Raw genomic sequence first — 15,941 nt, 5'->3', positions numbered from 1 at the left:
CGTAGGAACACCATGCACATACTAAAATCTGGCCCTTTTTTGAGTGTAGATTTTCGTCTAACACAAACATTAAATTCTCATTGACAATGAATGGAGAATTTACGTCATTGTGGACGAGCAAATCTGCTATTTTTGAGTGGTGTAAACCACTCCTACAACTGGCTTTGTTAGTTTACGTGTCTGTTCGTACCAAAAAATGAGCATGGTTGCTATGGTCACCCAGTTCACACGGGTGTGATTTCATTACGTCAGACATTACGTCAGACCACAGTTGATCAGTCTATATAAGACCTTACACCACTCAGTTCACACGGGTGTGATTTTTGTCCTACACAAAGATTAAATTCCCATTGACAGTGAATGGATGATGTACGATTATAAGAGCGCCCCTCACTTCACACAGGTGTGATTTTATACTTTCCGTTTAGGTGTCTGTTCCAAGGGTATGTGCATGCTTAAAGTGAATGGCACATCGAGTGGCAAAGCAACATGCAAAGTGAGTTTAACATTGTTTAACGTTGTTTAATGCAATCAGATAGGACTTTTCTGTTTGGATGCATGGGTTGTCAAAGCCAGAAAGTAGTTTTTTGCCACTCAGTAGGCATTCCTGCATAATTTCCGGGTTTGATGATGATGTCACACGCATACCCTCTATAACGTCATCAGAATGGATTACAAATATTCTCCTGATAGCCTAATGGTGGCAACCAACCCAACTCCTTAATTGTTTGTCCAAAATGTTCTTTCCAAATGTTCATCCCTTCGACCCTATATCTCATTAAAAACATCTGTTGTGGCATGTCAGAGGTCAAGCTCTGGTTGGAAAAACATGTTCTCAGCTATATATATATTCGCTGTGCTTGTCAGAGCTTAAGACCTCTCAGTTGGAACCCAATTAACTCATGTGTACTGCCCAGTTGGAAACCATGTACTGAGCTATATTGATGTAATCTTACTGAATTGGAAATCATGTACTGATCTATATTGACATACTTTTACTGTTTTGCCACTACAATACCCACATGCAATTTTTATTCATCCACTTGTTGAAGGTCCTCACAAACTTAATGACCTGTATTCCACTGAAGAGGAAGTACTCTCTCGTTGGAAAGAGCTACTGAAATGTGACAAACTCTCTTCACATTGTTCAACTTCAATGGACCTACAGATGGGCTCCATGATGAGGGACGGATTTACCCCCACGAGGACCCCTGGGATGATAATGTTTTTTTATTTATTTTTTCATTTCTATATATATATATAATAATGTTTTGACTGGAATTTAACGCAATCAGCGGCCAATGAAGGCCCCCAGGAGCCCTTAATTGTCGGGTCCTCAAACCAAGTACAATGTAGGCAATGTGACGTCACGCTGTCATCCGTTGTCAGGACAACACATACGTTTTATGCAGTTTTCTATTAGCGAGTTACTAATTTGATTAAGATAGTTTATAAAGTGAAGCTGATCTAAACCTCTGTAGACATTTTTAAATCTCAACTCAAGACTCACCTCTTCACTCTTGCTTTTAGTTGAGTTTTAATATCTGCGTTCCTACTCTGTCCTGACTGATTTGCTGCATGTTGTGTTTTTATTTATTTTTCTCTACGTTTTTATACTTTTATTTTGTTCTTTGCCATTGTTCTATCATTTTAACTACTTGACTGTGTTTTATTGTATTCTATTTTTGTGTCCTGCCCTGTGAAGCACTTTGAGCTGCATTTATGTATGAAAGGTGCTATACAAATAAAGTTTATTATTATTATTATTATTATTATTAAACACAGATACTCAAGCCCTTCAGACTCTTTACCGGGCCAGGCCATCTACAGTATGGATATGAAAGTTGAGCCATCGGCTGAAAGATTTTTTAGTTCGCTGTTCAACTAACATGATTGGCTCAGCTACAGCAGAGGCTTCAAAACTACTTGCAAAAAACGGTGTCCTAAAAAAACACTGGTTCTGAACCTGTGGGTTGTTAGGGGGAGGGTGACCCAGATGACAGTAAAGTGACAATTTAATGACCTTTAAGACATTTGTAATACCTAAACAAAAGACCATTACTGCATCAAAAGTAATCAACAAACGTTTTGTGTCTCGTCTTGCATATTCAAAAAAAAAAAAAAAAAAAGACAAAAAAAAAAAAAAGTAATCAACAAACTATACTACCGTATAAAAAAAATATGAATTATTATTTACAAATTTAAATAATCCCATACACCAACATTTTTCTCCTATCCCACTGTATCATTCTCACATGTCCCAGGAGTGGGTGGACCAAATGAGAAGATCCAAAAACATTATTTTCTTTAAATGATCTAAAACCTAATGAGTCATCATTGTCACATGTGAAATTACTCACTTAAGGTGTGGTCCCTTGATTTGTGTTTCCCTGACTGTGTTCCAGATAAACATACTTCCCTCCACCATGACTTTACTGTCATTCATGTGCATTTGTAGCCAACATGTCACACACACAATTATAATTCAAAGTGTTTATGTATACGTATATAAATATATAAAAATACAAAAATACAGTTAGAGAAATACAGAAGGAATACATGATCACATTGTGTAACAGCATCCTTCTTACAGGTTGTAAGAAGGATACCCGTGTATTAACTGATTGGCACCCACGTGCATTTGACCTGTCAAATTGCCTCGTTGCAAAGCCTTGCTCTTGTGAATTTGTGATGTAAATGTTTGTCAGTATTCTTCATTTCGACCTTTCATGGTCGAAATATGTCGGCAGTTGTCTTTTAACCCATTTTGGGCGGGAACCCTTTTTGGTGTTTTAAAGCATTATGTTATGCTTTAGCTATTTAAAAATCACACCCGTGTGAACTGAGTGGTGCAAGGTCTTATATAGCCTGATCAGCTGTGGTCTGACGTAATGTCAGTGACCATGGTAACCATGCTCACCTGTGCACGGACACGTACACAGGTACACAAACATACAGACAAAGCTGGTTGTTGGAGTGGTTTGCACCACTCAAAAATAGCAGATCTACAAGCTTGTAGATCTGCTATTTTTGAAAAATCCTGAAAATGTGGTGCAAATCTTTGAATATATATATATATATATATATATAACGTTTTTTAACTCAAATCTTTGCTTCTGGGGGGTCCCTGGGTCCTTGACATAAAATATTGAGAACCACTGATATAGAAACACGAGGTTTTTCAGAAAATTGTCATGATTTAGAAGACATTTTTTAAATTGACGTACAGTCCTATTTTTTTCTCCAGGTTCCAGGTTTCCCAAAGCCACATCTGAACAAGAATAAAATAGGTCAGCATTAGGTGTGCCAAAGATGGCCTCAAAAAAACAACCCACATGAGTGTCAAACAGTTCATTTGAAAAGCAGCAAACATTTCAGTCCTGGACTAGTATCAGTGCTACTGGCATATTAATGTTCTCCTACAGTAGGAACAAATATACCGTATACATAATACAGTAGACATGAAGACAAAGATGCCATACAAGGTACAATCTTAGTCTATCTACACACTATATAGACTAAGATAGTAGCATCAGTTAGCTACTGATGTCACCATACAGCGTCTAACTTGCCAAAAAAAAAAGACAGCGCCATAGACCCACGTCAGTCTCTTAAATGAACACTGACCGTTAAAAACGCTGACGCTGGCACTGACTTCCGCATTCCTGGAGCGCGCGAAGAGCCCCACGTGAGACTTGGGACCGCAACTGGCACTACAGATCACATGGGTGGCCTATGGAAAACACTAAAAAAAAAACAGCTTAAATTTGGATTAAAAACAAAACAAAGCAAAGAAAAAACGGCTTAACAGCAATTTCGTAAAACGATATACCAAGCCACTGAGGAGAACAACACATGAGAACAGCCACATAACTGTAGAACAGTCTTAATTGAGTGAGAGTTCACAGAACAGAAGTATACATTGCTTGCTTACATTTGGGAAAATGTAAGAATTGTCTTTCTCACTCACTGTATATGTACTGTCTGTACATGCCAATGTGCAATTTGAGATCTATTGGTAGATCCTCAGTGAGATCACAGAGGAGAAAACTCAAAACTGCTTAAAGGACCACCCATTTTCAGTAACTTCAGCCTGTAAGTAACTAATGCTCAGCATGACATGATACCATTTTTGTCTACTCAGTCTGTGTCTCTCTGTATTGTCTAAAAATGTCCAATGAGACATTTAGTCCTTTAGTAACAGTTTTGTTATTATGTCATATCATTTGTTATCAAGTCACGTCACATTTATGATGTATAAGGCACATTTTGACCAAAGCGCTGTACAGTAGGACGTACCTTAAATAAACCGCATATCTAAAACAACTCTGTTGTGGGCACCGCAACAGAGTTCAAATCGAGTCCTTGATGATGTGCGAGCCGAGTTTGAAGTCGGTCAGTGCTATATACTGTAAGTACATAAATGGCAAGTGGTAAATGGTGCATTTATATAGTGCATGCTTATTACATTCACCCACATTCATACACCGATGACAGAGGAAACCATGCAAGGCACCAACCTGCACATCGGGAGCAATTTAGGGTTCAGTGTCTTGCTCAAGGACACTTCGACACCGACTCTGGGGGAGCCCGGGTTCGAACTGGCAACCTTGCGGATCGCATCCGGCCACCTTACCCCTGAACCACCGCCGCCCCTGTGTCTCCAGACAACCGGATCACCATATGCCTATATATGGGCATATGGGGTATGAATTCAAATTTGAACGAATGTTACTGTAAGACCACACGTGTATGCTAGGCACAGGGCTTCAGGGTTCTTCAGCATCTAGATGGACGACCTGAGGTTCCAACACTAGACAAATCTTGGTGTCTTCAACCTCCTCTTGAGGGATGTAAAGCTTCTCAGCAGGACACTGAAAATATACAGAGGACAGAGTTGCATGTCAGTCTATCTAAAGAAAGCAGGTGAATTCATTTTGATATTCTATTACCCACTGGTATAGGTACAGGAGCTGCTACTTCATTAATTAAGCACACTAACAAATCATTATTTTTACTTTTTAGTTGTTATTTTTCATGTCATGATTATGAATTGAATACCCAGCACATGAATGGAAACAAGACCGCAAGGACTTTTTTTGTTTTCCCTTCGGACATGTGTTTGACTTTGCTCTGTAGTGTTTACATTTCTGCCAATAAAGTATTCAATCAATCAATCAACCAATCAAAGGCCATTCACCTTGTAGTTGTTGTCAAGCAGATCTTTAAGGAAATCTTTTGGTTCTGGTAGTTTAGGGAAGATCTTTTCCTTGTACCTGTGCAGAAACCACGAGTCACCATTAGATAACATGTGAATGTGAAAACAAGCTGGAAGACACTCTTTAGTAAAAGATGGTTAAATACGTACTTTCTGACTGCACAAAATGCCAGGAATACAATGATGGCAACCAACAGTGGAGCGGTTGCGGCGGCTGTAATCATTAGCCAGTGACGAGACACGTTTTCACCTGCACACAGGAAAGCAGCATTGTGAAGCAAAAACGTGGCAGGCTTCAATCAAATACATTTTCTGTCAACACCTTTGCTTCTCTCCAAAATGTAATTGGAGGATAAACCTCTCCTGAGGTGCATCATCTCGTTTTTAAAGGGGGTCGACTCACAATCTAACAACACACAACAATGAACAGTATCATTGACAAAAAACAAACATAAGGGCCCTCCCATCCTTCCCAGACGACACTACATCTGCTACACAACGTAATCTAATAGTAAATAGGGAAAAAGGGGGGGTAAAAAACATCAAAATGCAATAAATGGGGGCGCCTGCTGGCCTAGTGGTCCAGGTGCATGCCACATATAGGCTCTGGCCTGACACCGTGCCGTGTGTTCGAGTCCCATCCATGGCGACCTTTGCTGTGTGTTTCTCCCCTTCTCTCTCTCCCCCACTTTCCTGTCTGTCTTCACTAATAACTATCAATACAGGCTAAAAGGAAAAAAATGCAATAATCAAAAACAAGAGCAAGTAGATTTAAGAGAAGCAAGCACAGGCGTCTTGAAGACATGGAATGCAACACAAAAAAACCTCCATGCTTCATGGGGTGTAATAAATAAAGGTACTACTCCTTTATTGTCCGGGGACAACATTTTTTACTTTCACTTTTCAAACAAGTACTGAAATGAAGGAAAGAAAGAAAGAAAGACAAAACATCCTGTCTACCATATGTTTTCTCGTCACTCCATGGCGTCTCTCCGTCTGACCTCTCGGCCTTCAGCTTCATTGTGTACCGACAGTGAGGGTCAACGGGCATGGACCACGGCGTTACTCCTATGAACCGTTTGCTCTGTGAAGACAAAACAACACACATGTAATCCAGGCAGCCAGGGGGTATGGAGTGGGACATTTTGGTATATCGCTTTTTTCATTGGCCTAAAATATTGTCTATATACATTTTTTATAGCGCTTTTCGTATAGCGTTTATTTTATTTGGAAAAAGCAGTGCAGTATAGAAAGCATTTCTCTTAAATGGTAAATAAATGGTAAATGGTGCATTTATACAGCGCCTTTATCCAAGGCGCTTTACATAGATTGTGCATTACATTCACCCATTCACCCATTCATACACCGATTGCGGCGGAAGCCATGCAAGGTACCAACCAGCACATCGGGAGCAATTTGGGGTTCAGTGTCTTGCCCAAGGACACTTCGACATGTAGACAGGAGGAGCCGGGATTCGAACCGCCGACCCATGGATCATTGGACGACCTGCTCTACCTCCTGAGCCACAGTCGCCCCCTCTTAGACATAGACAAGGACATAAGTGCATTTCCCAGGGTTTTTTTTCCACCACTCCCTCCCCCCTCGTCCCCCGTCATCCCCCCTCCAAGTGACTCCATCTCCAATGTCTCTGCATAATCCTCGCTTTCTTCAGATGTTATAGCGCTTTTCTATGCACTACATCAGGGGTTTTCAACTGGTGGTCCGCGGACCACTGGTGGTGGTCCGTGAAGGTATTGCATGTGGTCCCTGGCCATGCATTTAGTATGTTTTTTATTGACCACTATAGTTGGGAAACGAACTCGTTCATTAAATGACCTGGTGATGTATGATGACATCAATGTTGTCAGTTACTGGGTAGTCGGATGTCAAGAACTTCCACAGAAAGGGATTTTGAATTTCAAGGGAAAGTGTAGGCTACCGGATTGACTGGTTGAGTCTATTAGAAAATATGATATCAAATGTGCCCATATAATCATGCAATCGCATGTGTCTGCTACAGTTGGAGGCCATCGATATTGTCCTTTTCTTTTTGCTGAGGTTTGCGTGATCTGCGCAAAAAGACAGTTAACCCATTTTGGGCGGGAACCCCTTTTGGTGTTTTAAACATTGTTATAATTTAGCTATTGAAAAATAGCAGATCTACAAGCTCATAGCGCGCCACCGAGTGGCGCGCTACGAGCTTGTAGGTCTGCTATTTTTGAGAAATCGTGAAAATATTTATTTCAGAAAACTGGAGGATTTAGAAGGATTTTTTTAAATTTTGAGGTCAGGCCTAAATGGGTCAAATGATAAGGGACAATATCGGTGGCACCCAACTGTATCTATGAGTTTAATATGGAAGGTTAAGAGAACAGAATAAGCCCCGGACGACTAGCAAATGCCAGTTAAATTACTGACTGTTAAGGGCTTGATTTAATTCACCTCAAATTAACAAATTAAAAGAAGCCCTTAACTGTCAATATTTAATTATTTCAGACTTTTTCCTCAACACCACGCCCATATCCCCCAACCAACACAACAGTGGTCCCCAGGTTGATTCTTAGTCATTGTGGTGGTCCCCAGGTTGATTCTTAGTCAGGGTGGTGGTCCCCAGGTTGATTCTTAGTCATTGTGGTGGTCCCCAGGTTGATTCTTAGTCATTGTGGTGGTCCCCAGGTTGATTCTTAGTCATTGTGGTGGTCCCCAGGTTGATTCTTAGTCATTGTGGTGGTCCCCAGGTTGATTCTTAGTCAGGGTGGTGGTCCCCAGGTTGATTCTTAGTCAGGGTGGTGGTCCCCAGGTTGATTCTTAGTCAGGGTGGTGGTCCCCAGGTTGATTCTTAGTCATTGTGGTGGTCCCCAGGTTGATTCTTAGTCAGGGTGGTGGTCCCTGGTTCATAATCAGTTGAAAACCCCTGCACTACATGTTTACTCAAAGCGTTTTACAATGGTCCATTCATTCATACCTTCTAGCATTGCACAGGGAAATTCACGAGCCAAATGATTATGTTCATAGAATCTAATCAAAAGTCATGCAAATGTCCTTTTTCTCATGTTAGGTAAATGGCAGGGACGTTGATGTCACCTTTGTTTTATCGCACTCAGTGTAGTTGATAAGGTATTCCCAACTGTTGCTGAATACGTCAGGTGGAGTCCATCTGATGTTCAGCTTGTCTCCATCTCTAGTTAACTCCCATTCAAGAGCCGGGGGTCTGACTGTACAGTGAGAGAGACAAATTGGACAACATCATTATTTCGGCTTTATTCGGAACCACCATTTGCTACCACCAAATAGATAGTGGTCCAGTCTTCTCGGGGTTGCACCAATTACATTTAGGCCTGACGTCGAAATAAAAAAAAAGTCTTCTGAAAGAATATTATATTCAAAGATTTGTGCCGCATTTTTACGATTTTTCAAAAATAGCAGACCTACAAGCTCGTAGCGCGCCACTCAGTGGCGCGCTATGAGCTTGTAGATCTGCTATTTTTCAATAGCTAAAGTATAACATAATGCTTAGTTAAAACACCAAAAGGGGTTCCCGTCCAGAATGGGTTAACAGTTCTAGCTATACTAGCCAATGCAGCACAATATTCCATGAAAATAAGACTGCGTAAACAAAGCCTCAAGAAAAGTTACATGTCGCCTACAAAAGAAAAGGAAAAAGGGTAAAATGAATCGAACCAAATAAATTAAAGTTAGACCTAAAACATGAGCAGAAAACATACTGTATGTAAACAAAGTCATCACAGTTCGCAGAATACCGCCTGAGCACACAGACACAGACACATGCAAACAACCCAAGGTTAATGAAACAGAAAATTGTACTTCTAGGAAAGGACAGAGAAGAACAGAAAACTATACTTCTAGGAAAGGACAGAGAAGAACAGAAAATTGTACTTCTAAGAAAGGACAGAGAAGAACAGGACATTTTGAAATCACTCACTCTGCAGAAAAAGGGAAGCATGGCACATTACAACACATCCTTTCCATGTACCACACCACACCACACATACACAAGTTAACGCTGTATTTTTAGGAGGGGCTCCTACAGTTGGGTGCCACCGATATTGTCCCTTATCATTTGACCCATTTAGGCCTGACCTCAAAATTAAAAAAAAATCCTTCTAAATCCTCCAGTTTTCTGAAATAAATATTTTCACGATTTTTAAAAAATAGCAGACCTACAAGCTCGTAGCGCGCCACTCGGTCAAAGATGGTTTATGTATGAAGATGGGCCATCTTCATTGGATCCACTAGAGGCTAAAAGCCTACAAAGCCTACAAATGGTCTCCTAAATATAGTAGGCGTGGTTTGCTTCTCCCCTACCTCCACCCACCCCCCCCTGACAACAACACTGATTCCACACTCAGTCTAGTAGGTGGCGGTAATACACCATTTAGGTTTGCCGACCGCCATGAAACCTGATAGAAGAAGAAGACAACAACACTGACAAGTCATTTAACAAAGTACATTGAAAACAACTGACAAGGTGTACTTTTTAAATAGTCGTTTTAGTTTCTCGAAGTCCTCCAACCATATCAATTCATGATTTGGATCTATCTCATTAAAAAGTCTCTCCCTAATAGAGTTGTAGAATGGACAATAAAAAAATCCTTTAGATCACACAGACTACATAATCTATCCTCCTCAACCGTGCCTACATATCTGCCTGTCTCAATATGCAGACCAAGTATGCCAGCTCTAATTTGGGCACATAAGGATCATTTCTAATCGTTTTAAATATGTCCATTCATTTCACATTATAATATTCACATATTATCATCTTAAATATGGGGTCAGAGCCCCCTATGTGTTGTCCGTGAAATTGCAGATGGACAGAGAGAGGCTTCCGGACTCATCTCAAATCTCGCGAGAGTTTGTTGCTGGGATAAAGAAATGTCATTAACAAAGTAGATTTTCTCCTGATTTGTCTCGCTAAAAGAAGCCATTTTACTATGAATATCTTGTAAATATTGTGTGCCTTGTGATGATTTGGTCCAGTATTTAGTTCAGTGACCATGGAGTTAAGGAATGGTTCAGAAGCTGTGTTCACGTTCACTCTCCCATTGGAAATGAATAGACTCCAACATTCTTCCTGTCTCCTAATAATGTTACCGCCCACCTCACGCAGATACAGGAAGTAAAGCAAAGTGGTCTCTCTTGCTAATTCTCCTCTTGGACTCGGTGGCGCGCTATGAGCTTGTAGATCTGCTATTTTTCAATAGCTAAATTATAACAATGTTTAAAACACCAAAAGGGGTTCCCGCCCAAAATGGGTTAACTGTCCTTTTGCGCAGATCACGCAAACCTCAGCAAAAAGAAAAGGACAATATCAATGGCCTCCAACTGTATGTCCAGCTTTTAGTGTGTGTGTGTATGTAAACACAAACTTTGTCCTAACACAAACATTAAATGCCATTGACAATGAATGGACAATTTTGTTGGAATATTGGTTGGAATGAGATTATGTATGATGATGATGTACGATGATAACAGCTCCCCCAACTTCACACGGGTGTGATTTCTACTTTAGAGTCCTGAAATAAAGTAACCAGTACACTGCCTACTTTACCTACCCAGTGCCAACCTACTTGCAGTATACTGATCTATTGCACCATCCTGACCACAGATATCCCTTTGCAATACACCCTGACAGTAAAGTAAAGTAAGTAGCCTTGCCAAGCCATGAGGCCCATAGGGAACTATTAATCAATGTTCATACCCACATACCATTTTTATTCATGTCCCTGTTGAAGGTGTTCCTCACAAACATATTGTCCTGTGTTCCATTGAAGAGGAAGAACACAGTCTTTCTGTGGAGATGTTCTTCTGACATGAGACAAACTCTCCTCTTCACATTGTCCGGGTGAGGGTAGATCACGCACTCCTTTAAGCTCAGTGGACCACAGGTGGGGACGGATGCTAACCTGAGAGACATAACGTTAGCCCAATGCTTCATCAAAGCCATACATTTTATGCAGTTTGCCTAATGAATTATGAATTACAATTTGAATGACTAGACTACATAATATTTTTGAGTGAGGCTGATCTAAACACAAATAATCACCAAAGGCCCATCAGGCTACCGGGCCGTGTCATCTACATTCTACACAGTATGGGTATAAATGCAGAGCCCCCGGTTGAGTGGATAAGGGTGAAATGAATAAGGGTGAAATGATCGGCTCATTTGCATCAAATGCAGATGTGCATCAAATCTCTCTGAGAGCAGCTGTTATTGCAAGCTTGCAGACAATAGACCTGAGGCCGATTCTACAAAATAATGCAGATTTTACAAAAAGCTTGCAGCGTGGCACAAAGTGAAAAGTGACGCGCTGTGAGCTTGTACATATGCTATCCTTGAAAAGCCAACGATAAAATCTAAAATGATATTTGGATATTTGTGAATGCAACTATTGTATGTTATTCCTTATCTCCCTTCGCTCAATCTCTCTGAGAAGAATAAACAGGAAAAGCCCAGCTGATTCTTACGAGGAGATTAAGTAGAACAAGCGCAGATTGGGAACATGAGTGGATGGCGTCCAGGAACAGTTAGCGTCTGTGGAGGAGTGGAGAGCACACTGGAAATCGTGCACGAGCTCTGAGAAGACAGACAGACAGATATAAAAATAACAAAACATAAATAATAAATCAAAGAACAAAGGCGAGCCGAGTGCTTCTGGGAGTTCACACAGAGTGATTATGACTCCAGTCCAGTTGGTGATGACTTGAGGTGCCCACAAAGGCATAGTTCGGGCAGAGTTCAAGCAAACTCTGATCTAGCCTGGCCTTGGCCAGACACATACGTGGATTCACTGACGCCTCCTCCTCCACAGGGAGGAGCGAGGCGTCAGTGAGCGAGAGGGAATCAATGTTATCAGTCTGGCTAAAACCAGACAAACTCTGAGCAAGGATAAAGTTAAAACGTAATAGCCTTTAATAGGTTGACACAGGGCTACTACATACTAACACAATAAATGGCTTGAAGTCTGACTGTCTCGATGGGACCCCTCTTCACATTAATAAATCACACAGTCAGTCTAAAACGTTCCAGATAAAAGTGCTTTTATCAGCTACAACAAATTTAAAACAATCCATGGACTTCTCAATAGTTATGGAAGGGAATCCCAGAGCTGTTATGTCTGAGGAAATTATATTTACCTGGGTTGGTGGTGATGTCAACAACCACACGTTCACCCTGTCCTGTATCGTTACATATGGTCTGAAGAGAGAATTTCATTGTTCCTCCCTCTATCATTGGGTAAATAGTAGCAGACGTCGCAGTAACTCTCTCTACGTCAAACTGAGAAGACAAAGACAAATAACATAGTTTAATTTTTAGTAAAAATGATTATTAGCACTTTTTATATACATCTTTATCTCACGATTTTGCAACCCATTTTTTCATCCAGTGTCAATTATCTAATGTAATCACTCCCACTGCCAACCTGGGGAGAGCAACGGACTGACCTCATGCGTCCTATGCATGAAGATTCCAAGCCACTTTTTTTTCACCTGACAGGGGGGATTCCAACCAGTTCAGATCAGAGGTAATTCTGATTTCGTATCTGCTGACTCAAGTTGATCTGTTCAATGCATTGCTTATAGGCCTACTCTTGTATACCCAAATATGGGTGGTTTTGTGTAGGTTCCCTGATTTTGCTTAGCATGCTGCTCAAGGCCTTACTATTCATAGTCCAGTTTTCGGTGAAGAGGTGACCACCGAAAACTAGAACATGACGTCACACAGTGGTGGTCAGCGCTCGCAGCCTCACACAACACATCTCTGTTTTTACCAACCACCTCTTCACCGAAAACTGTACTACAGGTATATGAATTGAATAGGCCTTTAGCCAAAATTAGGGATTTTTTATATTTTTTATAAAGAGCACAGCCATTAAAGGGATAGTTCACCCAATAAATAAATTACTTATTTTCATGGCATGGCATGAAGTCTTGAATGCCTTCTGGTCACATCATTTTATGACTCAATGGAGACTCTTTGAGTCTCCTACCGGATACTCTGCCGGTCATCAACGTATTCGCTTAGGTCAGAACATGCGACAAAAACAAAAATCTCTGTGAACTCAAGGCTTCATGGGTTGAGTAATCGATGGGAAAAAAAGTCATTTGGATCCCTTTAATGCCATTTTAACTGTATTCCTTTTATTGCAATACATGTTTAAATCTACTTATGATGTGAGTGTTGCTGACTTTTAAATTTAATTCAATAGTCTAGGCTACATTTGAAATTCAAGATTCAATAGATCTAACTCCTCACATGCTCGAGAAGAACACAAGTGCAACAGTGAGGTTACAGTGAGTAGACGTGAAGAAGGTGGAGGACTTGGAGTATTTGGAGTCAACATTTCAGAGCAATGGAGAGTGTGGAAAACAGGTGAAGAAACGAGTGCAAGTAGATTGGAATGTGTGGAGAAAAGTGTCAGGTGTGATAGCAAGTATCGGCAAGAATGAAAGGGAAGGTGTACAAGACTGTGGTGAGACCAGGTATGTGGTTTAGAGACAGTCGCACTGAGGAAAAGACAGGAAGCAGAGCTGGAGGTAGCGGAGACAATCAGATACATGAACGAACTGATAAGAACCAGAGCGAAACCGGACAAAGGAAAACTCTAAAATGTTGAGGTTCTCTCTGGGAGTAAGAAGGACGTAACGTAAGGAGTAACGAGTACATCAGAGAGACAAGCGCATGTCAGATAAAGCCAGAGAGGCCAGACTGAGATGGTTTGGACACGTACAGAGGAGGCATAGTGAGTATATCGGTAGATAAGGATGTCGAGATTGGAACTGCCAGGCAGGCAGGAGGCCTACAGGAAGACCAAAGAGATTTTAAGAGAAGATTTATGGATGTAGTGAAAGAGGACATGAAGTTAGTTGGTGTGAGAGAAGAGGAGGCAGAGGACAGGGTGAGAGGGAGGCAGATGATTCGCTGGGGCGACCCCTTGAAGGGAAAAGCCAAAAGGCAGGCACAGGCACACACACACGCACACGCGCACACGCACACGCACACGCACACGCACACGCACACACACACACACACAGGGTAAGTAATGTAGAAAATAACCTCAATTTCTGGGATTCTATAGTACTCATATTCGCAACCTTGGATACCATGGATTCCCTCTGGTGGGGCCCAAGATGCCCTCAGACAGAAGTCATTCTGAAGCGTCACGTTCACATCTCGTGGCCGCAGGTCTAAAGAGGGGCAATGACAGGCAGAGAGAGAGAGAGAGAGATAGAGAGAGATAGAGAGAGAGACTTTTAATCAGACACATTTCAGCGTTCACAATTGTAGCCGATCTGATTGTCACAACAATTGCAAAAACACAAACACGCAAAAACTAGTGGTGTACCAAACTTTTTCATGCCAAGGACCCCCAAAATGATACTCATTAGCCCACGGACCCCCTATTTGATAAGGACCCCCATAAGAGAAGATTTGTATGGCTGCCTCTAGCAGTGATTTTCAACCATTTTCATTTCAAGGGCCCCCGGTTTGAACTGAATTAGTCTACGGACCCCCATTTAATGGCATTTCTATCTCTGGGACCCCCAATTTATATTGTAAAATCAATGTTAATTTAACTCTGAAGGTGTACAAATGGAACCAAATGGACCCGTTCTTTCAGAGTTACAGACCATTTGGTTAACTTCCAACTATCATTTAGCTGGGGAGTCGTCCTGGAACTCCCTCAAGAACCCCTGGGGGTCCCCCGGACTCCACTTTGAGAACCAATGGGCTACAGGGCTTAAAAAGAAAAAGGAGAAACTTTATGGTAAAAGTCTCAGTAGTAGTAATCAAGCGGTGTTGCCTCAACTTGCCCAAATGTGCTGACCTCATCACATTAAGTGATGAGCTGTTGGCTCATCACTATGAGCCAAGTTAGCCAACAGCTCATCACTATGGCTGTTTTTAGCCCAATGAGTATTTTTTTTGTGCAAAACTAATGCTTGGAATGGATTCATAATCATGAAAATCCCCTAGTTTGACACGGCACATGCTACTTAAAGAACCCTTATACGGGTTGTTAATGGTATGGTCACATATTATGCTAATTACTCAAATTGCTCAACATGCAACTTTTAGCAAACAAGCTTAATCTCAGCTGCTAAGCCTATAGGTGACATTTTGAATCGACTATAAAGGATTCAAAATCATCCACAACATAACAATCTCAAACTGGCTGTTGACTGACATTCTTGATGTGTTCTAGTATTAATATGTCATTGTCTTTTGCTTATTTAATATCTCGGGAGGAGCATCTGTAAACAAAACCACTATAAGCTTATATATAGCTAGGTGGGCTAATAATGGGGGCAGTCGGGCAGATCTACACGCTCAATTAACTATTTTCAAATAGCTGATGTAGGCTCTAGGCCAGGGGTTCTCAACCTTTTTTCACCAAGTACCACCTCAGAAAATATTTGGCTCTCCGGGTACGACCATTATGACGTTAAAATATGTCAAACAAATACAGTAGCTAACCTATCCCATCCCATTCACACAGGAGGGAGATTTGAAGGGCACTAATTTGTGCAGGGACGGACGTCACGGACCTCAACTCATTTCACTGATTCTGGTCCCACCAGAGGAGGTCCTTGGTATCACTAGTGGTACTAGTACCACAGGTACAGAATCACTGAACTAATTCCCCCCTTGGGTCCCCAGACTAAGGGGTGTGGTGCAGTGCACCAATTCCTTCCTGAC

The 15,941-nt window shown here is 41.2% G+C and overlaps 2 protein-coding genes across 2 annotated transcripts in view; both read right to left on the bottom strand.

The window, feature by feature from the left end:
* Positions 1-15,941, bottom strand: part of LOC306914194 (uncharacterized protein) — a 61,037-nt gene that overhangs the window by 23,465 nt on the left and 21,631 nt on the right. The gene's annotated exons all lie outside the window — the stretch shown is intronic.
* Positions 2,622-15,941, bottom strand: part of LOC306914195 (interleukin-5 receptor subunit alpha-like) — a 14,272-nt gene continuing 952 nt past the window's right edge. Inside the window, exons 2-10 of the mRNA XM_079491174.1 lie at positions 14,298-14,428; positions 12,377-12,518; positions 11,708-11,816; positions 10,949-11,145; positions 8,303-8,433; positions 6,179-6,302; positions 5,369-5,468; positions 5,201-5,276; positions 2,622-4,874 (exon numbers count right to left, since the gene is read on the bottom strand). Of these exons, the coding sequence (XP_079347300.1) occupies positions 4,770-4,874; positions 5,201-5,276; positions 5,369-5,468; positions 6,179-6,302; positions 8,303-8,433; positions 10,949-11,145; positions 11,708-11,816; positions 12,377-12,518; positions 14,298-14,428 (1,115 nt within the window). The 3' untranslated portion in view covers positions 2,622-4,769. The remainder of the gene's footprint in view (positions 4,875-5,200; positions 5,277-5,368; positions 5,469-6,178; positions 6,303-8,302; positions 8,434-10,948; positions 11,146-11,707; positions 11,817-12,376; positions 12,519-14,297; positions 14,429-15,941) is intronic.

This window comes from Electrona antarctica, assembly GCF_951216825.1.
Source record: "Electrona antarctica genome assembly, chromosome: 21".
Lineage (NCBI taxonomy): Eukaryota > Metazoa > Chordata > Actinopteri > Myctophiformes > Myctophidae > Electrona > Electrona antarctica.
This window is presented reverse-complemented; position numbering and strand designations above follow the sequence as displayed.